We start from the raw sequence: 27,656 nt of genomic DNA, 5'->3' as shown, positions 1-27,656 counted from the left end.
CTTTCAAGCAAATAAATTTTCAAGCAAATAAGATTGGCATACATTTTGGGATCTCAAAATTAGTGCAGTGTGTCTTCAGGAAAGTCCAGGGATAAGAAAAATAAAGGGAGAGAGACCACCGAGTGCTATGCCCTCCTAGAAGTGTCAGAGTGTCAGGCTCTCCTCTGACTTACCTGGCTTACGTCATAGGCATTGGTGTAAAATACTCCCATTTTCAAATGATTCTTTTCCTTCCTGTAGGCTAAGACGATTGAACTTGAAGGAGGCCTCTTGGAAGATCATTTTGAAACTACTGTAAAAATGAGTACATACCTTGTAGCCTACATAGTTTGTGATTTCAAGTCTGTGAGTGGGACAACCTCATCAGGGGTCAAGGTAAGATTGAGATCTAATTTCATACACAGCACAGAATAGTGTGCTGAGCGCAATAAACTTTTCTTTATTTTCTTAAGCTTTATTCCTTATTATCAAAGTATCATGCTTATCTTACAAACAAGAAATAGGTAAAAAATAAAATAAAATAAAATAAATTACCCATAATTCCACTACTAGGATATAATTACTGATAATGTTAATGTAAACCTTCCAACTACTTTTTATATGTATGTCAGTATATGACAGTATATATATGTATATATAGTAACAGTATATACTGTGTATACATTTTGTATAAAATAATGTGCGACTATTTAACTCAATCTTTACCATAATATGCAATAAAAATTGAATGCCATTAAATATTTTTCTGTAATACTATATTAATAATTGCTTAGTACTATACCTCATATTTTTACCATAGAAATTTTTTAATCACACCGTTTTTCAGGACATTCACATTGTTTCCAATCGTTTTTCTCAATAAAAGAAACTCTTCATAATTTTAGAGTCTTCATTGTTTGCAAAAATTTACAACACCCAGTATTTATTTTTATATAAGTTTTGCAAACATCAATAGACACAATAAACAAGAACTCCTTACCCTGAGGGACCAAATGATTGACATAAAAACATATTCAAAGAACCATAAAATAATAACACTTATGAAAAATAGCCATAAACTGGCTATAATAATTTACATACATATGATACCTATGGAAATGTATATAAATTATGTATCTGCACACACATCATGGCATCTCTGCACATTGGTCTGTATGTGCATAGCTATAGACATGTGAGAGGTCAGATGACACTTTACTGCAGAGGACAGGTTGCTGTCAGCTTCCTTGGACTCATATCCCAGGTCTATAGATTCTACATGGGTGACTTGGAGCAAGTTACTTAATTTCCAGGAAGATGATAGCAGCTACTTCATAATGTTATTGAGAGGATTAATTTATACTTACATGTACACTTTTAACACAGTGCCTGGTAATCCATCAAAACATGGCAGCCATAAACATATCCTTCCTAAAAAGTTCTCAGGAACTTCACTTAGTTCCGAGCAGGAAAGCAGATAATGGAATGAAAGTAGCACTATGCTTGAAACCCAAGAAAATCAGAAGCTAACTTTATTTTTTTCTACTTAAGGGCTATTTGCTTTGAGGGGAGTCAATGAACATATTTGGCATTTTTTAGTTTAAAGTAAACTAGACTAGGAAGGGGATGGGGGAAACTGGATCCAATATGTTCTTAAAGGCTTTTCCGCCTCATAAAACTATGTTTTATTTGAATTGTGCTAATCATAACTTTGGAAGGCTAGTTTTAAGTGTACATGATACTGATGAGCTCAAGTGGACTCTCATGACATAATAGGTTAACAGGGCTTGAAAAGTACAATTAGCACCTAGGGAATGAATTGTAATGAAAGATGCAGGATTGTTTATAATTTTCACGAGAGGCTTTTGCTTTAATACTTTACAGAACATCATATCCCCTATTGACAACATGCTTTAATGGTATTTCAGTAATTTCTTGAGACATGTAGTTTGCCTTTCTTTGGATAAGGATTGTTAGGAATGGTATCATGCCAAGGATCTGTCATTCAAAGACCACTCTTTCTGACCAACATTTTGCAGATGTCCATTTATGCATCCCCAGACAAATGGAGTCAAACTCATTATGCTTTGGAGGCATCATTGAAGCTACTTGATTTTTATGAAAGTTACTTTGATATCAACTATCCACTCCCAAAACTGGGTAGGTGTCTTTATTTTTGCTTATAGAATTTGATTACTTCCCCCTTTAGATGTAGTTTAAATGAGCACTCAGGAGGTTCACTTAGCACAGGAAGCAATAATTTGTACCTCAGAGAGGGTCCTTGAGTGTAGAAAAGTATTTATGAGAAGCCTAAGTAGTGTGGGTAATTTTTCTCTTCTTTTATCAGGTTTAAAGTTAAAATAGCTGCATTACATATTAGGTTTAATTTGGTGAATTTTCTAGAGCACATTTTTTTCCTATACCATATTTGTACAAGACCAGCAATGTTTCATAAAAGTTGCCAAAGATTTATGTAAACAGCTGAAAATTGTCCCTTCATCTGTTATCTGTAGGGTAATTGAGGTTAGAAAATAAGAAAGACTGTGGTACAGATTTTAAAAAAAGATTTGGAGGAGATAGATAATTTGAATGTGGTAGTAGACCTTTATGTAAGAAAATACACACAATCTATCTTTTTTTTAATTTTCTATCTTAAAAATTAAAAGTTGTGATTTTCATAATATTGCAGAACATATAAAAACTATGATTTAATTTTATAGCTTATATAGATTACTTTTTAAGAGTTTCTGACAGTGACAAAACATTTATTTTCTTTGGGATGTTAAGAAATACTTCTCCTTATCATATCCTTCCTCTCCTTTCCCCACAACCTCCATTCAATTTATTTTTTTAAGAGAAGGTAAAAGGGAACATGAAAAGACATCAGGAGCTTATTCCTATAGTTGCTGAATCTCACTGTATTATTAGAGTGTGTATTCTATATGCCCCTTAGCATACCCCTTAGCACAGATATACTAAATTCAGTTACCCATAATCCACTGCTCTTCTCTATGGCAAAAGTCAAGGAAAGATTAAATAACAACAATCAACAATCTGATGTTGTTCTTGAAAAATGCAACCTCGAAGAGTATATGAAATGTATTTTAAAACTAACTGAAAAGAAGCATGCAGCTTAAATAAAATAGAGCTGATTTAAGTGTCTCTAATGGCTTTGAGAAACAATCCAAATAATACAAAATCAACAGTACAATTTAGAAAAGGAGTCATTCCCACATTTGAAGTGCTAATGAATACTGATCTTTATTAGTGCCAATTTAGTTTCTTATTTTGTTATAAGTATTTGTTTTTATACACTGGAATTAACTAGTACTAATCCCAGACAATGCAATTTAAACCAATGACGTGGTTCATTACAAACTTTAAAAAAAATTATCTTTCTTTTCATCTGAACAGTACTTCTTCCAAAATGTCATGGCAAAATAAAATAAAAATCAAGATTAAATATTAGCCAGAAATTTTAAATTTCTAACCTACATGAAGTCACTGGCAAAGGATGTATACACACACACACACACACACACACACACACTCTTCCTACCCCACCCATGACTTAGTTAAGAGGTAGAGAAAATATCAATGTTGAGAGGAAATTGAGGTAAGAAATAATTGATGCTCACAGCATTTTTCCTCTACTGCCTTAAAGAACATTTGCTCATAAAAGAGGCCATATATTCTTGAAATATTAATTGCAATATTGACTACAGATTTTGCTCCTAAAAGGTGTTTTATAAAATTAAATTTTTATAGCTTTCTCTCTTTATAGAAATGAGTTCATTATATGTTTTGATGAATATCAAATGTATTAAAAATTATTTGACACTTTTATTTATTTTTGTTTATTTTTAATTTTTATTTTTGTAATTAAATTTGTTGGGGTGACATTGGTTGACATAATCATATAGGTTTCAGGTTTAAATATGCTTTTATTTATTTCAGAGAGAGGAAGGGAGAGAGAGAAATAGAAACATCAATGATGAGAGAGAGACATTGATCGGCTGCCTCCTGCACACCTCCTATTGGGGATTGAACCCGCAAACCAGGCATGTGCCCTGACCAGGAATTGAACCATGACCTCTTCAAGCAGTGAGCCACACCAGCCAGGCAGACACCTTTAATTTTTGAAGTTTTCAGTATACTAACATAAACTATAACATGAGTGTCTATAGATAAATTATTTTCTTAGCAGTAGTGCATCCATGGTATTTTCAGAGTCCAGAACTTTTTGAAAAAAACAATGGTTAAATGTCAATAGGGTACTTCAACTGCAACTAAAACTGTATTGATAGAATATATTCTACTTGACATGGGTACTGATTATTTTTAGTGCAACTACAAGACACTATGTCAATGTTAAGATATTCTTGATGTTTTTAGAAAGTCTGCTATGTATACTGCAAGGATCATAATGTATTTGAGGAGGAAGCGAATCCCACTTCTGGGGTAGAAGCCATAATGATCAAGTATGGTTGTTCTTATGTTTTAGATCTAGTTGCTATTCCTGACTTTGGATCCGGAGCCATGGAAAATTGGGGCCTCATCACATATAGAGAGACATCACTGCTCTTTGATCCAAAGACCTCTTCTGCTTTTGATAAACTATGGGTCACCAGAGTCATAGCCCATGAATTAGCACACCAGGTACTTGGTACTCATGACATTTTCTTAGTATCAGTTCAAAAGAGCATTAGGCAGGACACCCCCAATCTTCCTAAAACAACATAAAATTGTATTATTTTATCTCTAGAGGGGACCTTATGGATTACCAAACTAGACACAATATGTCAAGTAGCAGAGGGCTACAGCTCTAGACTATGGGACTCATATAGGAATTTTATCATGAGAGAAGCGATCACTTTATTTTTCTAAAACCCTTCAGGGTAGACCCTTCAAATGTCATTTAGTAGTGAAGGGTGGCAACTATGCAAATTCATAAAACACAGAATTGGAAACCCTACAAAAAAGAGATTTCTATTAAATATATTTTTTCTTATAGCCCTAGTACTGTGATATTTCAAAATCAAGCTTCTTGAAATTGTTGTGAGGATTAGAGATGTCTGTGCCTGTCATATAGTAGGCCCTCAATTAGTGTAAGTTATTAATAATGAAAATGCCCACTACTATTGCTACCATTTCTTACAGAGTAAGATTTCCAAGGCCCACTTATTGACACTGTCTTACACACAAATATGGAGCCAAAAAACTAATACTATAGATATTAGAGACCATTTCTACTCTATTTATTTCTGAGAATCCCCAGTAGCACAGTGAATTATTTAGAGCCCTAGAAATTCTCTGTCACCGTGTATGTAAATATCATGACAATATAGAATCTGGTAATTTCTTTTTAATTTTTAAGTTTACCTTTTATCATCATCATAATACTGTCTTAATTTGTTTTATTTTATTTTTTTAAGCAGCGAACTAAATACCCAATTACATAAGAGCCATGCTCTGCACTGCACTATGTGGGCAGCTTTCTCGGATTCAGGATCTCCCCACTGGCCCATCATAGGGATTTTGGATATTAGTCACTGGTAGCTCTAAAGCACTTAACTGAGCCTAGGGATTTCTAATCTTCCTACCCAATGTTCACAGGGAAATGGTCGGAGAACTCTAGCTCTTCAGCTCCACGCTCCCTCTGAGTTTTCCTTTAATAGCTTCTCCTTTGTGGAAATGCAGAGTGTATGGATGGCTAAAACAGCAGGCTGCACTAGAATTTTTTGGCTTGACCATTTTGTCTCCATATGACCGTGTCACTGATCTGTGTAAAACCCTGGCAAAGACTCCCAGTGCCAACTGGGTGAGTCAAGGGTCCTCAGAATGGCATACAAGGTCCCCATGATAGTCCCTCTCCACCTCTCCAGCCTCATCTCTTACTGACACACTAAGCTTTAGCCATCCCAGACCACTGCCATTTCCTGAACATGCTAGGTTGTGTTGCTGCTCTATAATTTTGCTCCTACTGATCTGCCCAGAGCATACACCACTCCCAACATACCCAAGACCACTTGCAAGACTCAGGAAATGAATAATTTCTGAACTAATCTACAAACTCTCTAAGCAGAACTGATTCTTTCCTGCTGGAACCCTCCGTCCCTTGTACAGACATTGATCATGGCACCCATAATGCTTTATTGCATTTATCTGTCTGCTGGTTGCCCTCCGTACTGAGACAGAGGCTGTATTATATGCATTCACATTTCTAACATATGGCTTGGTACCAGGAACATAGGTTCTCAATAGATAATCATTGAATGAATGAAGAAGCAAACCACTCTTGCCAACTAAAAAAAGTGGCCAGAATCAGCTCAACCTGCATTTCTCATATTCATCACTTCTACAATTGAGGAAACACCACCTGTCCCTTCTCACAAATGTCCTTGGGAAGATTGGTGCCCACTTGCAAAATGTCCTGAGGGTCATCAAAAAAGGAATAGAGCTCAAACATTTTCTAAAAGCTACAGATATAGCTGTTCTTCTCTATAACTGTAACAAGGCTCTTCTGGATCTTAAAATCTTTTAGTTTCCCATCCTCCTGGAGACTGCAATCCTAAAATAGATAAATTAGATGCACTGTATTGGGGATATAGGCTAAATAAATAAATAAAATATAAAAGGACACCAAAGTAGCAATATGTAAAACTACAGATCAAATATAGGTCAATGGTAGAATTCTATTTAGATTATCCTTATACATCTTTTTATTTTATGTACATAGTTAAAATCTAAGACCTTTATTCACTTTAGTGGCCAATTTAATCCCTGGAACTGTCAGGGCAGAGGTTAACACCAAATATGCTCATCAGTAATACTAAGTAACAATCTGAATGTCCTAAATGAATTCTTGGTATTCTCTTAAGTACCTACTACTTAAATAAAGAGGTAACTTCACCAAGGATATTTTGGCTTATACTTTTCCTTAGACCATGACCATATATCAAAGATAAGCTGAGATTATAGTTGTTGTGCAAGACACAAACAATGCCCCCCCCAAAAAAATGTTTTATTTTCTTCCAGAATAGTAAATCTAATAGCTAGGAAGTATTCAAAGGATAGAATGAAAATTGGAGAGCTGGAGGCAATGGGAACACAAAAGAAAAGAAAAGTGAAGCAAGCAAAAATGTGGTAGTGAGACAAAAAGGCAGGGAACTCAGTTGAATAACACTGGTGAGTTGCCAGAACTTTCAAAACATCCAAAACTTGACTATTTAGTCAGGGGCACTGACCTCTTCTCCCTTAGATTATCAAATTAAAAAGTGACGACAACCAATACAATAGCCGTCAGGTCTGAATGAATCAAAATTATGCCTTTCTTTGTCAGATTGGCAAAAAATATATTTTGTGTGTGCCACCGAATTTTAATTATTTTATATGCGCCATGAGATGAAAAAGGTAGAAGGAAATTGTCCAGAGAGAAAAGGGTAGCAAAGATAGAGGAAAGGCCTTATTTACTAAAAGAAGGAAATTGGCATCCATTATATTATTTTGCTTCAGTTAACAATTACCTGTATTTTTTTACTTTGAATAACATGGAGTTTTTACCTCCTAGTGGTTTGGCAACCTGGTTACAATGGAATGGTGGAATGACATTTGGCTCAATGAGGGTTTTGCCAACTACATGGAACTTATCTCTGTTAATGCTACGTATCCAGAGCTACAATTCGTAAGTTCACAGTTCTGTACGTCATGCCATGTGTCCTAAGCAATCGTCGACTTACTGTTAAAATTTTTGTGAATGAAGAGAAAACAATATAGCATCGTGTTTTGGAGCCTATGATGTTGTGTTTGATATAAAAAGCAAACTGTATTAGTTTGCTAGGCCTGCCATGATAAAATACCGGACTGTGTGGCTTAAACAACAGCAATTTACTTTCTCATAGTTCTGGAGGCTAGAAGTTTGAGATCAATGTCTCGGCAGGTTTGGTTTTCTCTGAGATCCCTCTCCTTGGCTTACAGAGGCCTCCTTCTTTGCTGTGTCTGCACACAGTCTTTCCTCTGGTGTTTCTCTGTGTGTCCAAATTTCCTCTTCTTATAAGGACTCCAGTCAGGTTTGATTGTGGCCCATCCTACAGCTTCATTTTAACTCAGTCCCCTCTGTTAAGGCCCTATTTTCAAACAGTCACATGCTGGGGACCAGGGCTTCAACTTAGGAATTGGAGGGGGGCATACTATTCAGCCCAAAACATAAATTCCCCAACCAAAAAAATTTTGGACAGACAACTCCAATAGCACAAATACTCATGTGTGTATGTGGAGTGAGAGGAGGAAATTTCATTGCTCATATACAGTGATATAGGATAAGACAATGCCCATGGCTATAGGTTCCGTGCAGAGTTCTTGGCATGTAACCTGAATTAGGCATGACTGGGGGCACGATCCTCTAGAATTTACAAAGGGCCTATTATTCACTTCCCCAAAATATATAAAAAGATTTCTTCAATGCTCTCCCTTCAGGGAGCACACCCTTGCCTTCTCTTTCCCTTCCCCCTCCCTGCCCCAGGCGTGTTACCATTAGCTTCCTCACTCCCAAGCTCCAAGGGCCCTTCCTTGACCTCTAGAACTTGTTTGCTAAGCCCATTTCTTCTAGGAATTACTTTATCTACCTCTGTAATTTACCCAATAAATGTTCTATTACAAAAAAAAAAAGATTTCTTCAAAATTGTCTTTTTATAGACACAGGGGCTCTAAACATCACATCAAGCTGGTTAATAATTAGCTCTTTGGAGTAGGCATTCGTTTAGTATGATACAGAGAGACATGGATTCAAAGTCAGTGTCTTATTGCTATGTGATGAATACATGTTTTAGTCCCAAAGCTTCACATAGTCTCACTTATAAAATGCATATAGTGTATCTCCCAAGCAGGGTGTTGAAAGGATGGCAGATGATGGATGTAAGTTCCTGGCACATAGCAAGTGTTCACTAATGGGAACCATTAGTTTTAGTTCTGTATCCAAAGGCTTGGTAGCTGGTAAACATTCATGACATATCTGAGGGGATGTTGGATTTATACCTTTATGAGTAGAGAATTGCTGAAAGGGAAGTATATAAGGGGAAAGAAACTTATAATCAATTGTCAGAAATATTAATTGAATACTTACTTCTAAGAATATCTTACTAAACGTAGTATGTTTTCTATTGCTTTGAGAATGTCAAGTTGAAATTGAAAAAAATTTTCTCTTCTGTTTAGGATGACTATTTTTTGGAAGTGTGTTTTGAAGTAATTAAAAGAGATTCACTAAATTCATCCCGTCCTATCTCCAATCAAGCAAAAACTCCTACTCAAATACAGGAAATGTTTGATACAATTTCCTACAACAAGGTAGTAAATGCTGTGGGCAGTGGAAACTCTGTTTTCAGGAGAACTATAAGGTGGCCTATAAAATTAACAGCTGACATTGGTGCTGCCAGGTTACTGTCACCTGTTTTACTTCTTTATTTTATTTGCTGTTCATTTTTCAGACGTTATATGAGTTCTATAAAATTAAGCTTTCTTTAAAAATATGTCATACTAAAAATATATCATACTCTTTTCCTTTATATATTCTTTTCTTTTTCTCTCTTTAGGGAGCTTGTATTTTAAATATGCTCAAGGATTTCTTGAGTGAGGAGAAATTTCGGAAAGGAATTATTCACTACTTAAAGAAGTTCAGCTATCGAAATGCTAAGAATGATGATTTGTGGAGCAGCATGTCAAATGTAAGTCAAATGTTGGGTTACAGCAGGCTGTTAAGCCTAATTGAGAGGCTAATTATGAAGGTTATAAATAGTTATATTGTCAGTCAACAAATATTTATTCCACTTGCCACACTACCAGGGTCCTTAGAAGACAGCACCTTCCTTTCCTTTTTCCTCTGGCTCCATACTAAACTGGGATGCCACACTGGGTTAGCCATAGGGGTTTGGCACTTGACCTCATTCTCTTTGGTTTCCCTGCTATGGTTAACCATACACTTTTATCCTCCCATTTTCCAACATCTTTAATGACTTTGTAATTCCTATTAAGTAATACCTGATCTTCTCTGCCCAAATTTTAAGGTTGAACTCTACTTGTTCAATCTGTCTTTAGTGTGTGTAGTAGTGTGGGGGAAATTAAAGGAGAAATTTGGCCAAGAATAAGAGGATATATAAAAGCCAATTTTGAATACTGCTATGTTAATTTTTGTCTCATTATACTTATAATCATATCAGGAAGGGAAGGTAGGCATTCTTACCCCATTTGTACAGTTAGGAAAACTAATACTAAGGGGAAGATTTGCTTAAGGTCATATATCAAGTGAATGATGGAGTCGGTGCTTAAAATCTGTTTTCTGACTCTGAATCTAGTATTCATTCTTTCCATTACATCACAGTTTCTTCCGTTATCAGTAAAGTCTCCTACTTAACCTTCTCTTAAAGGACCTATATTCTAGTTGACCCCCTTCTAATGCCAAATGAAACTGTGGTATTCAAATGATAAGTTTCTGAAAATAACTTACTCAGCATTGTCACATACCGTCAGTTCTAATCCATGTCATAGCAACTTGGAAATCACAAGAATTCTCTGATGTTATTTTTTGTAAAGTGATTTAATAGCACTTGAGAGCCTTAGACAGTGTGTATGTCATTTTCCCCACATATAGTTGTCCTTAGAGCATTAAATCCTGGTTTCAAGGGTTGATTGCCAAGCTGGTGATTTTCTTAGGTCTCATATCAATTCTGAATTCAAAATTTATTGTGCATTCATTATATGTATGCTACTATGGTAGTCATTGGAAATAGCCAAGTAAGCAAAGGTGTTTTCCCCAATGCCAAGTAATTTATGATGTGACAGGAGAAAGTTAATACTAGACACAGTTGCCTAAATGATAAATAAGGGCATGAGTAATATGCAGAATAAAAGGATAAACTAGGACCTTTCCCAGGGGAAAGGAAACAAATGAAAGAAAAATCCAACAAATTGATTCAACCCTAAAACAGTTATCCCACTATGGTGAACTTCTTTAGCAAACTTTAAGTATATAGATGAAAATTTAATTCATCTGGACATGATAAGGAATACAGCAATTTATGAACTAACTTTGTGTATATCCTATGGTCACTGTGAAGATGCCTTTTATTCATTTCATGAGTTGCTATGTTCATTATCAAATGTCTAGATGAATTAAATTTCCATATAGCTATGCTAGTAAATGTCTGCATTCATGTCTGATATGCATATTCAGTCAACTGGCAGTGCCCAAATGGTAGTGCTCTTTATTCTTGTTTTATAGGGTTGTTTAGAAGGTGATTTTACATCTGGTGGATTTTGTTATTCTGATTCCAAGAGGACAAGAAGCACAGTAAGTATAAAGAGATCTACAGAGCAGACGAGATCTGGCCCATCACCTGGTGCGAGTGAGTGTTCAGATAGACCAACTGTCCCTTTAAATAACTGGAGAGGAAGAGAGCCTCCAGGATTTTCCTTGAAACAAAGCAGACTGAAGGAGGAATGTTCAGGCCATTTAGGGGGATGTTGCTGTTACTACTACATTTTTGTTTTTATAATTCAGCTTTCCCACAGGCCCACAGCTACCTAAAAATATCTCAGCTTTAAATTCTGCTGAGTGCTTACCCAGGCGCTGGCATCCTCTAGGCTCTGAAAACTGCCAAGCGGGATATGCTAGGTTTGGAAATAGAGCAAATGGCTTTTGGCTTTCTTGAGGCCTTGTCTTTTTTGTTTACTTCTGGGAAGTTATTGGAGCACTTTAGGAGAGAGAGAAAAAAGTCATCAAAAACAACAACAAAAAAGCAAACTCTTTTTTAACAGTCATGGTAATCCCATAAATTATGGATTCTAAAGGAAGATTCTGGATCATCCAATTTTCAGAAAGCCATGCTAAGAAGCTAGAGGTTTTGTGCTCCATTTAATATACCTCTGTCGATATATGGTTCTGTTGGAACATTTAAAGCTTCCCTTAAAGGAAGCCCTTTCTCTCCTAGGCCACCCACCCTGCCTTCCACCACTACCAAAATGGAGAGGTGTTTCTTTTCTTGTTGTTTTGAAAGGAAGCAGGAGGAAGGCTCCAATCTCAAACCCTTCCTCTTGGCTTTCCCGGCCATGTGTGTGTTAACCCTCAAGCTCCCACTCACATCCCTCCCTCAGGTACTTGCTGAGAGCAGCCCTGTCCAGTCCCCGCATTGCTGCGCCCAGAGGCAGCCCTCCTCCCCCAGCCTTGTTTCTGGCATCCCAGGGGCCCTAAGTTTCTCATCTCTCTGTTTTCTCTCCTCTGTGTTGACTTAACCACAGTCACTTGTCCTTTCAGCTCACCTTTCATGGGGAAGATGTGGAGGTCAAAGAGATGATGGCTACGTGGACTCTGCAGAAAGGAATCCCCCTCGTGGTGGTTGAACGAGAAGGACGTTCGCTCAGACTGCGACAGGAGCGCTTCCTGAGCGGGGTGTTCAAAGAGGACCCTGGATGGAGGGCCCTGCAGGAAAGGTGGCTGCTTGTCTTCTGTCGGTCTAATTTACCTCAGCTCAGTTTGCTTGAGGTGGCATTAACTTTCTTTCAGCTTCTCTGGCGACCGCGGGCTGCTGTCTCGCACAGGAATCTAAGGCCCAAACTAGCCTTCATCACATTTAAAGAGCTGCAGGTGGCCCAGGTGGTGTTGGTCACAGTTGCCTTCCTAGTGCTTCTGCGGCCACCTTTAGAGACTCAGTTCTGATGCAGAGGTGGTCGATTATATTTCCATTATAACATCTCCTGACTCTTTTCAATACTAGATTTCTGGGCCTTCATAAGTTGCGTGACTGGCCTATACCTAGGAAGTGTTATTACAGCTATACAAATCATCGGAAAAGATATCCCCCATGTGATTAATTAAATGCTAAGACCTCCTGTTGCCTTTTTATTTTCAGTAATAGACTATAAATGTTATGTCTTAAAACATATGCTGTCCTTGGTAATAATTAAAGCAAACCCAATTAACCACACTGTCTTGTTTACCAGCCTATCCTGAGAAAACACAACACGTTCTCTGATCTATTAGCCTATTTACAAGAGGAATTAGGCTCGTTTAAAATGAAACAATCCAAGTGAATCTGTACTGCCTCTTATGATTATTATTTCTTTTTTCTAAAGATCTAGCTGTCTAATAACAATTCTAGAATTTTTCTGAGAATCAGAAGCAAATTCAAGGTCTTTAGCATATACCAGGTAGAATATGCACATAGAAAGCGAATGTTTTCTCCTTTTGTTTCATCAGTTACCTATTCCCAACCCAACAGCAACGTTTATGCTACTTCTCTGAGACACCGTTTTCTGTTTTTCTGTATGTTCTTCAGAAGTCTGAACCTCACAGAGCTTAGATAATTTATAACTTGGCAACACAGCCTGGAAATTTTTATGTTTGATTCATCATTGGGAAAGCAGGACTCACAATTTTGTAACTTATCAAAATGTCACGAGAGAGTTCAATAGTGTGGATGATCCAGAATCACAAAGATCTACAATGACCTGTATTTTTCCTCTTCCTATGGCAGCTTTTAGATTACTGTTTTTAAATGATTATTCTCTGATTCATGCCTATTCAAACTTATGAAATGCTAATCTCCCTCTTTTTATTCCCAGATATGTTTATCTGAAAACATCCCTTTCTTCCAGAGCTAAGATTTCATCCTGGAGTCATTCCATTAAGTCTTGGCAATATCTATGAGTCCATTTTTACCTTTTTTTTGTGTAAATATTTCAATTGCTTTGTTAATTATCTGTACTGTTTGTGGGTTAGCAGGTAAATAATCCCTTTCTGACCCTTTCCTAGATGGAGTCTGTGTATATTGTTTCTTTTAATTTTATATATTTTGAGGACTCTCTCCTTTCTATTGTATACCTGTTAGTGTTTTCAAACCCTTAATTTCACATGTGCTGGATTGCTATGGTTAATATGGCTTAATGTGTTAAAGAAGTAAATTCTGGAAGTTTCTAGAAAGTCAGTGAGGAAAAAAATAGCCAGTTTCTGTTATTTAACATAGTAGGACCATGGGTAAGTAACTGAGGCTTCTATCCATGCTGCTTTTCTGCTCTCTGGACTTGCTGACCTGCAGTTCCTAAACTGTTGGCCACTTACAGTCACTTAGCAGATGGGCGGTTGGATGTGGTTAGCTTTGTTGACCAAAGGGTAAGTGGAAGGTCATACTGGAGTAAGATCTAGACTCCTTAAGGCTTTTTCCTACAGCTTTGATTCAGATATTTGCATTAGTATCAGGTTGTCTGAGTTTTTGGAAATATGAAAGGAAGATTGGTTTTTTTTTCTTCTTTATAGAAAACAATTAACAGAACTTATTATGGTATGAGATTTATACAGCAAATGGCACAGGTAATTGTGACAGAATTCAACTACGTATATGTTGCTACACCTTCAATTCTTCATCTTGGAAGAATTATTGCATGCCCAAGGGTCTGCTAGTCTTAGCCAATAAAATTTATAAGGCCCCTGATAATGTAAAGGATAGGTGATTAGGTGCCTTTTACAGCTTATCTGAATCTGACAATGTGAAAATTGAAATAGTCATTTATTTAATTTGTAACCGTCTTTACTTTCTAACATAGGTACCTTTGGCACATCCCATTGACCTACTCTACAAGTTCCTCTAATGTGATTCACAGACACATTTTAAAATCAAAGACAGGTAATGAACTGATTAGCCAAACATATGTTTCAATTCTGAAATTAAATACGTTCTGAACTATTTGGAGGAAAGATACTACTAATAAAAATTTAAGTTTGGGGAATTTCTCATTTATCCATATACTAGTTACTGAAAGAACATCTTGTGCTTTTAGCATTCAGAAATAAGTTTTATTTATATCAAGAAATGATGGCATCCTGTCTTGCCTTTTAATACCTAAATCCAGCTGTGAAACCAGGAGCAAATGTATAGTAGAAAAAAGCATACACTTAGGAATTTATTGTCTGTGGATTCATATCATCATTCTGTCATCTATTAGATGTGTGGCCTTAAGAAAAATGTTTAACTCTTCCTGAGCTTCAATTTTTTCATCTTATTTTAAATGAGGACTAGCCCTCACAGTTATTAAGATAATATGATAATGCTATTTTACCACAAAGTATAATGTCTGTCATATTAAAAACACTTAATATTTCAATTTTTCCTTGAACACTTCACAGAAATTTGAGAGAGTTTCCATCATAACATCATATTCAACCTGGAGTCCTTATTTCACGCTAAATAAGGACTGAACTAGTGGACCAACCATTTACATATACATATTTCAATGGCTAGTAACTAAACCTGGAGACATGGCCACCAATAAATCAAGCCAAATTCCAGTCATGCTCATCATCTGGCTCATTGGGCCCTTGCATGCCTCTTAGACCTGCATCGACTGTTTCTGAGAACAAATTTAGCAGTCCTCTTCATATGAATTAATTTATTTATTAATTTAATAAGACCATTATTTCCAGCAGAAACCATCCAGTAGACTATGAAAATCAATATCATCATGACTCTTCCAAAACTTTGTCTTCTTATTGATTTTCTAATAATAGTATAGAAACTAACAGTTTTGGAGATGTTCCTGGGGTGTATGCTGATAATGAAATGCCTATGCCAATTTCCTCCTCTCAGATATTCTGGATTTACCTGAAAATACCAACTGGGTGAAATTCAATGTGAACTCAAATGGCTACTATATTGTTCACTATGAGGGGCATGGATGGGACCAACTCATTCAACAACTGAATCAGAACCACACACTTCTCAGACCTAAGGACAGAACAGGTCTGATCCACGATGCGTTTCAGCTAGTAAGGTAATGTAAAATTTTATCTGATTTCACAGGAAATAACTGATTCAGAACCAGATATGCTGATTTCAAAACCAGACATTCAGTGTTTTATCATTCATATGATATGGACCTGAACAGAAGCCAAATACTGGCCATTAGGCCAAAGCCTACCCACTGATAAGGTATTTTGGCACACACAAGCTTAGATGTTTAATCCAATATTTTAAAATGTGAAGAATTTCATATAAAAATCCTGACTTCTGGAATCTCTTTAAAAATGAGAAGATTTGGCAACTTTGGACCTTCATTCTCACAGGGCAATCATAGAGGAGGGTGCAGTGGGAAGATCCCCTGTAGGCCAGGCCTGCACTCTTCCATATGCCCAAGTCCCAGACAGTGCACATGAATGGCTTGATTCATTCACTTACTAGTAGGGTGAAACCTCTAGGCACTTACGCTTTTAACCCCAGATTTAAAATTTGTTTATGCTAGTTGCTTGCTGTTTCACAAAATACCTATGTAATCTGCTGGACAAAAAGTATAAATATAGTCTTAACCTTTACAATTTTAAATGAGATTTTAGTGTAGTACAATAATAATCCATTCATTACTGTGCCCACATTAGAGAAATCAATGTAAAATTGGAAGGGAAATGAAGGAAGAATTGGCTTCTTATGTTTATTTCTCTTTAGACTTTCCTGGAAAGACAAAGTATTTCCTTTCCTTTCCCATTTATCCTCAATGAATAATATGTAGGAAGAATCAGATCATAAGATGGCCAAGAAAAAATGTAGGGATCAGGTGAAGTATTGTGCATTGTAACTTTTCCTATTCTGAGAATTACTCATTTTATTGTGTGACATATTATTTCCTTTCAGATGTTTATTTAGGTCAACTTGAGTAAAAACAACCAGCAGGACATTTCTCAGACAAAGCTTCTCCTCCATACAACTGATCTCCTAAGTTAGAAAATGGAAAGGATTGAGAGTTCAATCCTCAGCCCCATGGGTCTCAGGAACATCACAGCATCATAGCACATCGAAGGCTAGGATTAGAAGAAAGCACCATCCTTCATTTGAGTAGATGCATAACAGACTAGTAGGCTATTTCTTGTTAGTTGAAGGTTTGTCTGCTCAAAGGAGAGACTCACAGATTGCATAAAAGTAGATTAAAAATTTAAGACTAGAAAGGATGAAAAATATTGACAATTCAGCAAATGAAGGCCAATCTTTCCATTAGTAGCCAAGTCTTTTTTGCTGTTTCTAACCTATAGATGTTTGGGTAGACTAAATTTAGCAGAAAGAACACTACAGTTACTGATGTATCCATGGAAAAGCAATTACCTTTCTTCACTAAATGAACATGTTAATGAAGTTAATTAAGAGAACAAATTGTGGTTTAAAATAGATGAATTCAAGTACTACCTCCTCACTTATTGTTTAACATGGGCAAGTAATTTAACTGTTTTAAGCCTAAATTTTCTAGTCTTTACAACATTCCTAGTCTTTAAACTCCAGATCTAAGTAATAATATTTACTGCTGAGGTGTTTTGAAGATTGCATACAATAAGGCAGATAAAACACCAAGCATAGTACCTGCCCAATAAATGTCAGCTGTTAGCATTATTAGTATTACATAATACACCTTGTCTAAAAGATCATGTGTTGAATAGGAAGAGGAGGTGACAGCATAGAAAAATGCATTTCAAATAATGTGAAGTTGAAAAAAAAATGCATTTAAAATATGTGTTTGTGTATTGTTATGTTTTTAACTACATGGAAAAAAATAAGCTAAACGTGGAGGGAAAAACAAACAAACACAAAACCAGAAGGATATATTCCAGTGCTATTAGTAAATGTGTAGGATAGTGAAATTATAAGTATTTCCCCCCTCTTCACTAATTTCCAATTATTTTGTAATTTGTTTATATTACTTTTATAATAATAAAATTAATTGTATAAGGAGACAATTTAAAACTCTCATAATAAGTCTAAACATTTTTACTTGCTAGACTCCCTTGGTAATATATATCTCTTCCTTCCCTATTCTATGAAATATCTATTTAAGAGTTAAAGGAAGTAATCAGTGATCACTTTTAGTTTGGAGACAAAATTTGGACCACGAATAGATATGTATTTTAAATGGATTTTCATACTTTATAAACATAATTTAAGACTTTGATCTCATCTGAGTTGAGTGGAATTAAAATGACAACTTTAATTTCCTTACAGAAAAACTATTTTTTTCTCTTAGCCCCACACCTTTAAAAAAAAAAAAAAAAGAGCCCCAAATTGCTTCCATAAGAATATGGTTGTATTTCCACAAAGATACCATTTAGCTGAAACTATATACAATTAAGTAGATATAGATTTTTCCTGTTGGGTTGAAGTGTATGCTTATGCATGTGTTTCATCTTTAAGGTAAAAAAAAACATTCAGATAACGTTTTGTGCAGGTGATGAGGAGCTGGATTTTTATTAAACAACTAGAAGCCCGGTGCATGAATTCATGCATGCGGGGGTCGGGGGAGGGACCGTGGGAGGTTGGCGGGTGGCTCCAAGGAGGGAGCTGGCCCTCAGACCCCTGGGAAAGGGGCTGCATCTGCCGCCACCCACCCCCAGTTCCCTGTACCAGCCCGGGAGAAGAGGCGATGGACTCAGGGCTGGGCGCAGAAGGAACTAAGGCCGGATGCCGCCCCAGCACCGCACAGTTCCCCTGCTCCCCCTCTCCTCCTTCCCTTGCTGCCTTGCTGCCACCACGGCGGGTGGGCAGCCCCTGGGGAAGGGAGAGGATGGGAGCGAGACAAACCCTTGTGTTGAGGGCTGACTTTGAATAGATTGCAGCGCAGGAGCTGCTCTGCTATGTACGAAACCCTGACCCAGAAGCAGATCATCTACGAATGATTTAGCTCCAGGGGACGATGGGGGCCTGCCGGCCGCGGGGAGGGAACGCGGAGGTTGGCTGGCTTCAGGAGGTTGGCTGTGGGAGCACACTGACCACCAGGGGGAAGCTCCTGCATTGAGCATCTGCCCCTTGGTGGTCAGTGCACATCATAGAGACTGGTCGACTGGTCTTTCCGGTCGTTCTGCTCGTTCGGTCGCAATGGTCACTTAGGCTTTTATATAGATAGATTACATATAAAAAGAAAAGGAATCTCTTTTAAATGAATATTAAGATTAAAGTTTTTTTTAATGTAGGCATATATAAAGTTTTCTAATAATGGTATTTGTCTTAGTGAAAAATAAAGTAGTCTTGGCCAAAAAAACCCCAGGATTAATATAAAGTAATTTTTATGTGTTAAACATTCTTTATAAAACTGTGATCATAGAAAATAATAGCCAGTTTCTTTTGTTGCTGATACTCAAGGGTGTCAACTGCACTCTGGATTATGATGCTTACACATGTGAAAAGGAATAATGGCATTATGTGGATCTGTGTTTTGTAAAATACAGCAGACCATATGGTCCAGCCCTCTGTCTTCAGACAAAAATTTGGGGAAGCTTTCCCTTAGTTTGTTTAAAGCGGCGTGTCAGAAGAGTGAAGTCACAACAGAAGTTGGTTCTCTTTCATTTCATTTCTTTCTAGTTTCAGTTTCCCCATTGTATAAGGAAGGCAATTGAATCCCAGAGAGGTTAGGTAATTTTTCCAAGATCACACAGCTAGTGAGTGGCACAGCTAGGATTTAAACCAAATGGACTGGCTATAATGAACTTCTGTTATGGCTCTCTATATCATAGTTAATATTAAGAACTGAAAGATATACACAAACCACCGACATTTGTTTTATTCCTCAGTGCAGGAAGGTTGACCCTAGACAAAGCTCTCGACCTGACCCGCTATCTCCAACATGAAACAAGCAGCCTTGCATTGCTCAAAGGTCTGGGATACTTAGAATTGTTTTACCACATGACGGACAGACGGAATATCTCAGATGTCACTGAAAACCTCAAGGTTTGTATTACGTTCGGAAAATTCATTAAGTAAATACACAGTGTCTGGAGGATCAGTGAGACTGGGTCTGTTTTGTGTGGACTCTTGGGGTTAAATTTTTGAGAAGCTGAGGATACTGGCTGATAGCACAATTATCACCACAGTACCTAATGGGTGGATGCCCCTTCTTTCTTGTTATCACCATTCTAAGAGCCGTACCAGGATCATGAGCAAAACATCCCTCCTAAGGTGATTTTATCTTATATCAGTTGATAGGTCCCTCTCAAAGAGGAAATTAAATCATATTTTTAATGGAGAAACTACCTTTGTTTCTTAAGCATGGTGGGTTGGAGCCAGAAAAAAAGAGAAGAGAAATTTAAGTAGTTCTGTGTTTTGGGAAAGGTTCATGCAGATAGTTTAGCGTTGAGCCTTTAGATGGGTCAGAGCTGTGTTAAGAACTAAATTTAGCCTCCCTGTAAACCATCCTGTGCTTTCTGCAGCATTACCTTCTCCGGTATTTCAAGCCAGTGATTGACATGCAAAGCTGGAGCGATGAGGGCTCCGTCTGGGACAGGATGCTCCGCTCCACCCTGTTGAAGCTGGCCTGTGACCTGAACCATGCTCCTTGCATTCAGAAGGCAACTGACCTCTTCTCTCAGTGGATGGAATCCAGTGGGAAATTAAAGTAGATCTAGACTTCTGTCCTATTCTTTGTTTCTTCCACTTAAAAAAAATACTTTGTTATTGATTTCAGAGAGGAAAGGAGAGGGAGAGAGAGACACATCAATAATGAAAGAGAATCAAGCCCCCACTCTGGGCATTGAGCTCACAACCCAGGCATGTGCCCTGACTGGGAACCTAACCATGACCTCCTGGTTCATAGGTCAATGCTCAACTACTGAGCCATGCCAGCCGAGCCAGGTTGTTCCTTCCACTAATGTAAAATTCTTTGATCATGCAGGACAAGAGAGCTAAAACCTTTTAGTAAAGGTAGAAAAAAACATGCTGGGAATTATATACTCTTGTTTCATGCTCTCACATAGTAAGTGCTCAATAGATTTTGTAGAAAGTGAGGTTTAAGTCTCTATAGGGGAGAGCTAAATAAACATTGACATGGTACCAGAAAGATAGCCAGACTGTGGGAGCAGAGGGACACCCATCTCCAAAAATGATGCCTTTTAAAGATAAAAAGCAATGTAAAATGTATATGCAATTAAAACCTCAGTGATCATTTGAGGAAACTTGTGAAAGAAAAGGGGGGGAAGTGCCTTTTTAAAAAAATGTGTTTACTTCCTCATTAACCAATACCACAGACCAAGCCTTGGCCCCAAGTTCCCACTTTGATGGGAAACTAATGAGTTGAGCCATTTAAAGAATGTACATGGTAGCAAAATTAATTTCATGATTAGTAGAAATGAGAAAGATGTCCCGTGATCAAGTGGATTATATTGCACTTCAATTATGTGTCTGCAACTCATAGGCACTAACAGACTCTGCCTGCGATCATTTCAATGTAAGCCTTGATTTCTGACCAACACATGATTTTATATTGTTATTGTTAAAACTCTGACCCTGGAGTTGGATGTTTTGAGAAATCAAATCTTTATGTAAATTAAAGAAGTTTCATTTTTTTAAATAGAAGAAAAAATTCACCATTTTAGTACCATGTTATGAAATGATGTCAATTTTTCCTGTGTAAAATTGCTATGATATGCTATCATAACTTTTCTCCATGTAACTAAATCTCAGCAAGTTTTTGAAATATTTCTTTTTAAGAAAGGAAGGGAGAGGGAGAGAGAGATAGAAACATCAATGATGAGAGAAAATCATTGATTGGCTGCCTCCTTCATGCCCCACACTGGAGATCGAGCCTGCAACCTGGGCATGTGCTCTGACCAGGAATCGAACCATTACCTCCTGGTTCATAGGTCAATACACAACCACTGAGCCAAGCCGGCTGGGCAAATTATTCCTTAAAAAAAAAAAAAAAAAAAAAGGCAATTCCAGTTTTCTTCTTTTGGGACTTTACTGCTCTTTATGATTTACTCCTAAAAATCTTTAGCTCTATTTTTATCTTCTTTTTGATTGGTTGTTATGAGTAAGGCTAAAATGTAAACATCTTGCTGCCCCATAACATAATAGAATACTATTTACTATTGTGTTTATGCTAGGTATTAGAGGGGTGACCTCCCCCGCAGTAACCCATGTACACTAGATATGATGGTTCCACGTGTTGAGTAGGATGCTATCTATGCCTGTGAAAATATTCTGGGTAAAGCTTATTTATGCTTATAATCAAGAACACATAATTAAATATTGTGGGTGTTTTGTCTTTTTTTTTTTTTGCTAAACTTTAAGACCATTAGTATTAATCCTAATGAAGAATTCCTTACATAGATTGATTACTTAATTAATTACTTTATTCATTCATGAATTAAAAATATAATACTTTGCATTTCACTTATGTGCCAGGCACTGCTGTAAGTGTTAAGGGTAGAGTAGTGGACAAAACTACTATGTGTTCTATCTACAAGGAACTTAAAATGTATTCATTACCAATTTTCATAAAATTATACAGACAAGTACACTAAAATCATAGCAATGTGGATTAGAATTTAATTACTTAGTCTTGGTTTTATGATTCAAATGGTCCTTGGGATATTTAAGTATGTCTAGTGGAAATTCCACAAGCATTAGAATCACAGGTTTAAAACCTATCTCCAAAATAGCTAGTCCTGTCACCTTTGAGCAAGTTATTTAACCTTTCTAACATTATTTCCACTTTTTAAAAATTAGGATAACCATCTCACTGGGTAGCTTTGACAGTTATATAAAGTGTACAAAGACTAGTGCAATCCCTACTATATGGTTGCTGTGATAAATGCAAATTTCTAGCCTCATCCCAATATCTCTGTGTTGTGGTTTTTCCAAGCCATTACTATGAATATCAGATATTATTGATCTAACTATTTTTGGAATTAAAAATTATAGAATGAATTAAAGTTAAAACTAGTTAATATCCTATAGGATAATAAAACCCGAAAAGTGTAGTGTCTTCTTTAGGTGGATAGAAAATAATATTATTGCATCTGATCACTTTTACAGAATTGTAAAATGACCCCCAGATAGGCCTATTAGAATACACTCTTAATGTGACTTCAAAGCAGCAAGTAATCATTTTAATAAAAATTATATAGCACCAATACAGGTTATTTAATGACAGAATTCTGTATAAACCAGTGCTCTTATATTTCAGAAATCACCTCTTTAATTTATTCATTCCTCTGTGCAGGTTAAAATTTTATGATTACTTTTCCTGCTAACATTTATCATCATTAGGAAAACACACAAATAATCTGCAAAGTAAAGTTACATAAAATAATTTTATAAAAGTTTAGCAGAAAAAAAGGTTTAGTATGCTAGTTACTGGAAATAAGTCAGGGGTGATTCTGTTATAGCAATTTTAAATCATAATAAGAAAAAATAATTTTTCTTTCATTAAACTTTTTTCCTTACTTTTGTGCTTAATATTGCAGTATTCCAACAGATATTTTAAAGATTGTGTATTCCGTGGGTGCTCAGACAACAGCAGGATGGAATTATCTTTTGGAGCAATATGAACTGTCAATGTCAGGTGCTGAAAAAAACAAAATTCTGTATGCATTGTCAACCAGCAAACACCAGGAAAAGTTAATGAGGTAAGTGCATTACTTTAACTAAGTGGTTAAAAGTAAACTGATACAAACTTAGTGAAGTCACTAAAATTTTAGCCACCAATTTCAAAGGCATGTTAATTAAGTCAGGATTTGAATTGCTTTGACTTAAAAAAACATATTGTCAAAATGTAAATAGCAAAATGTAGTTATTAAACATGTGATTGATACTAGAAAAATGGCTTAGTTTTACTTACAGAACCTTGGAGGAAAATTATTGCAAAACTACATTCATGTATATAAGATACTTTAATCTTATCAAAGTTATTTGAAATAATAAGTGAATAAAATTACTGCTAGAAAAAAGTAAAAGTTTAACTAGAACATTAAAAATGTTAGCCAGTAGAGAATTTATTACTTTTTTGGTCAATTATATTTTATCATGCCTCTTTCTCTCCTATTCTTTCAATATATTGGTAGTGTGAGTTAATTATCATTACATAACACCTGCCATGAAAATTCATGTGGTTTTTATTTCTTCAGATTAATTGAACTAGGAATGAAAGGAAAGATTATCAAGACACAGGACTTGGCATCTCTTCTTCATGCAATTGCTAGACGTCCAAAGGGACAGCAATTAGCCTGGAATTTTGTAAGAGAAAATTGGACCCATCTCCTAAAAAAGTTGGTATTGGCTTATCTCCATTGTGTGTTCTTTCACCCAGCTGTCTCAGTTGCCTAACACCAATTGTAATCAAGTGTCCCCCAAAGCATATAAATGATACCATTTCACACAAATGGTTCAGTGAAGTCTACTGGGTTTAAAACTAACTAGCACAAATTACTCTGTCCAGGTGTAAGGGAGAAGAATGAGCATAAGGGAGTGGGAAACAGATTTCTCTTATTCATCCCAGGCAAAGAAATGCTGGAAGCAAATACTAGTTGAGTTAAATCCAGTCATCAGCCTCATCCCCCAACTCCTGGCTGTCTCACCAGCCCAGAGGACTTCAGTGAATCTATATATAGTGCATCACACATATTTGGCTTGCTTTTTGTTCTGGGGGAATTTTGATGAGAGCTAATCCCCACCCTCAGTTTACCTGTAAAGGTGGAGCAGCAGGGAATGTAGAATGGCTGAAAGAAATCTGATTAGAAGTGTTTTGGATTGGTTCTGTGTCTATTCTGGGGTTTCAACTTTTGGGAGAACCGGAGCTCACTCCAGTATGCTCCTGAGCCTAACATATCCTCAGGGGTGGTGGTGGGGGATGCACAATAATAATTACATTTCATTGGAATGTACAGAATGGCATTGCCTTCTCTCACAATAAACCCCCTGCTAAGGTGCTCAGCCATTTCCTCACCCACATCCAAAATGTCACTTATGAAATACTGTATGGAAAATACTTTGTATGAAAGAGCTGAGGAATTTTCTGTTTTAAGATAAACAGTGTCAGTTAGCATCTCTGATGTCAGTTATCCCCAGTTCCTCTTATTTGTTATTTCTTAGCCGTAAAAGATTCAGAGTCCTCACAGACAGCTTTGTGTAAGCAAAGAGCCCATTTTACATCCTTCTCCCAGACCTTCAAGGGAGGGGGTGACATTCACCTGAAACCAAACAGTTAGAAACTGCTGTTAAAAAAAAAAAAAGGTGTTTCCTTAAAAACCCTACTGAAACCATTGGTTTGGTTGTTCACATGACTGTCGGTTCCCTCCTGAAATGATCAGACTTTTTCTGCAATGCTGTAGATTTCCTTTGTAACTGGAAATTATCCCCCTGTCTGACCATGTGCAGAGCCTAGACTTGGAACCATTTCTTAGATGTATCTGTGCTCTGCTTTCCAGCATGAATCCCTTTGACCTGTGGTATGAATTCTCTGTATAAGACACTAGGACTCAGGGGTCCTCAAACTTTTTAAACTGGGGGCCAGTTCACTGTCCCTCAGACCGTTGGAGGGCCGGACTATAGTTTAAAAAAAAAAACTATGAACAAATTCCTATGTGCACTGCGGGCCCGGGACGAGTCGGCTGCTAAGCAGGACAGGCAGCGGCACCCAGCGGGCCGGATAAATGTCCTCGGCGGGCCGCATGGGGCCCGCGGGCCGTAGTTTGAGGACCCCTGCCTAGGTGAAGGATGCAGTCTGGCTACAAATGAGAGCTCAACCAAGTAACATTGCCCTAATAAATACAAGGTTTAAGCACAGTGGTATCCAAAATGGGCTGGGAAGTGAGTAAGATAATACATTGGAGTGCAAGAAGAAAATATTACCACATATATTATTTATTATGCCATTTACATTTTATTTATTTATTTATTTATTTGGCCTTTGGTGCATCTAATTCATATATAAAATGTAATTTGGGAAGTTATTGGTCCAAGAACCTTTACTGATGGGGTGCATAGCCAAAAAAGAAAAAGAAAAAAGAAAATGTAGAGAATGCTGCTTTAAACATAAACATAAATTTAAATATAAACATTGCTGAATATGATAGTCATATTTCCTAAAATAGCTTTATCTACATTAAAACAAATTTTTATTGATTTTAGAGAGAGATAAAGGGAGAGGGGGAGAGAGAGACAGAGAAACATTGATATGAGAGTGAAACATCTGTCAGTTGTTTCCTACATGCCCACCCCTTCTGCCCCCCCCGCCCCCCCCCACACACACTGGGGAATTGGCAACCTGGGTATGTACCCCAACCAGCAATTGAACCCGATACCTTTCGGTATGCAGACAGCACTCCAGCCAACTGAGCTACAACTGTCCAGGACAGCCTTATCTACATTTTAATTTTATGGTCAAATTTAATATTTATACCTTGGGGGTTTTACTGGGTGAATATCAGTTATTCTTATGGTAATTAATACTGCCTATTGTAAGTATACAAGCTTATCATATAGCTATTAATGTTATACATTTAAAAAGTATATGATATAATAAACATAAGGCCAGTATTTCTATTACTTAAATTTCCTTTTATTTTCAGATTTGGCTTGGGCTCATTTGATGTGAGAATAATCATCTCTGGCACAACCTCTCACTTTTCTTCCAAGGATGAGTTACAAGAGGTTTGTGACTATTGCTACCAATCTATATATATAGAAGTCTAATATGCTAATTGCCCCTCTGACCATTTGACTGTTTGACCAGTCGCTATGACATGCACTGACCACCAGGGGGCAGACGCTCTGACCAGTAGGTTAGCTTGCTGCTGGGGTCCAGCAGATCCAGACTGGGCAAAAGGGGCCGGACATGCCTGGAGCCCTACCGTGGTCCCTCCCTGGTCCTGATCATGCACCAGTGGGGTCCCTTAGCCTGGCTTGTGCCCTCTTGCAATCCGGTACCCCTCAGGGGATGTCGGAGAGCCAGTTTTGGCCTGATCCCCACAGGCCAGGCCAAGGGACCCAACTCGTGCATGAATCCATGCACCAGGCCTCTAGTTTAAAAATAAATGTTCAAGTGGTGGAGTTGAAAGCCAACAGGTGCAATCTTGTTTGAAGTTCTCATTTTATGAAAAGAAAATAATTTATTTTTCCAATGTTATGTAGCAAGTAAATGGAAGGCAAAGGACTAGAACCTTTTAAAATACATAGCGTTTGAAATGAAAATTACCCTTGAGAGATGAGTCCTTTTGTGTTATTTTGCTCATTATTGCATCATCATGAATGATTATATTGAAGATTGAAAGAGTTCTTAAAGATTTTTAACAACTCCTATTGTTGGTAATTCTACTTGTCTTTTTTTTTTTTCAAATTTTTATTAAGGTATTATTGTGTACATATCTTACCATTGCCCCCCACCCCCACCCCACTCCCATACATGCCCTCACCCCCCAATGTTTTGCATCCGTTGGTTACTCTTATATGCATGCAAACAAGTCCTTCAGTTGATCTCTTATTTCCCCCACCTCTCCCTAACCTTACCACTGTAATTTGACAGTCTGTTTGATGCTTTACTGCCTCTGTAACTATCTTTTTGTTCATCAGTTTATAATGTTTTTCATTATCCCCAAATGAGTGGGATCATGTGGTATTTTTCTTTCATTGACTGGCTTATTTCACTTAGCATAATGTTCTCTAATTCCATCCAAGTGCCTACAAATGGTAGTAATTCCTTCTTTTTTACGGCAGCATAGTATTCCATTGTGTAGATGTACCATAGTTTTCTGATCCAGTCATCTGCTGATGGGCACCTAGGCTGTTTCCAAATCTTAGCTATTGTAAATTGTGCTGCTATGAACATAGGGGTGCATATATCCTTTCTGATTGGTGTTTCTGGTTTCTTAGGATATATTCCTAGGAGTGGGA

At 37.0% G+C, this 27,656-nt stretch overlaps 1 protein-coding gene across 1 annotated transcript in view; it reads left to right on the top strand.

Annotated features, from left to right (window-relative positions):
* ERAP2 (endoplasmic reticulum aminopeptidase 2) overlaps positions 1-27,656 on the top strand; it is a 45,463-nt gene that overhangs the window by 9,429 nt on the left and 8,378 nt on the right. Inside the window, exons 4-18 of the mRNA XM_080680125.1 lie at positions 241-375; positions 2,019-2,139; positions 4,484-4,638; positions 7,550-7,663; positions 9,190-9,321; positions 9,567-9,698; positions 11,252-11,320; positions 12,284-12,459; positions 14,569-14,648; positions 15,609-15,792; positions 19,562-19,718; positions 20,198-20,382; positions 23,234-23,395; positions 23,894-24,034; positions 26,336-26,417. Coding sequence (XP_080536251.1) covers positions 241-375; positions 2,019-2,139; positions 4,484-4,638; positions 7,550-7,663; positions 9,190-9,321; positions 9,567-9,698; positions 11,252-11,320; positions 12,284-12,459; positions 14,569-14,648; positions 15,609-15,792; positions 19,562-19,718; positions 20,198-20,382; positions 23,234-23,395; positions 23,894-24,034; positions 26,336-26,417 — 2,025 coding nt within the window. The remainder of the gene's footprint in view (positions 1-240; positions 376-2,018; positions 2,140-4,483; positions 4,639-7,549; positions 7,664-9,189; positions 9,322-9,566; positions 9,699-11,251; positions 11,321-12,283; positions 12,460-14,568; positions 14,649-15,608; positions 15,793-19,561; positions 19,719-20,197; positions 20,383-23,233; positions 23,396-23,893; positions 24,035-26,335; positions 26,418-27,656) is intronic.

Source organism: Plecotus auritus, assembly GCF_963455305.1.
Source record: "Plecotus auritus genome assembly, chromosome: 7".
NCBI classification, from domain to species: domain Eukaryota; kingdom Metazoa; phylum Chordata; class Mammalia; order Chiroptera; family Vespertilionidae; genus Plecotus; species Plecotus auritus.
Note: the sequence above shows the minus strand (reverse complement) of the source record. Positions and strands in the feature narration are given on the sequence as shown.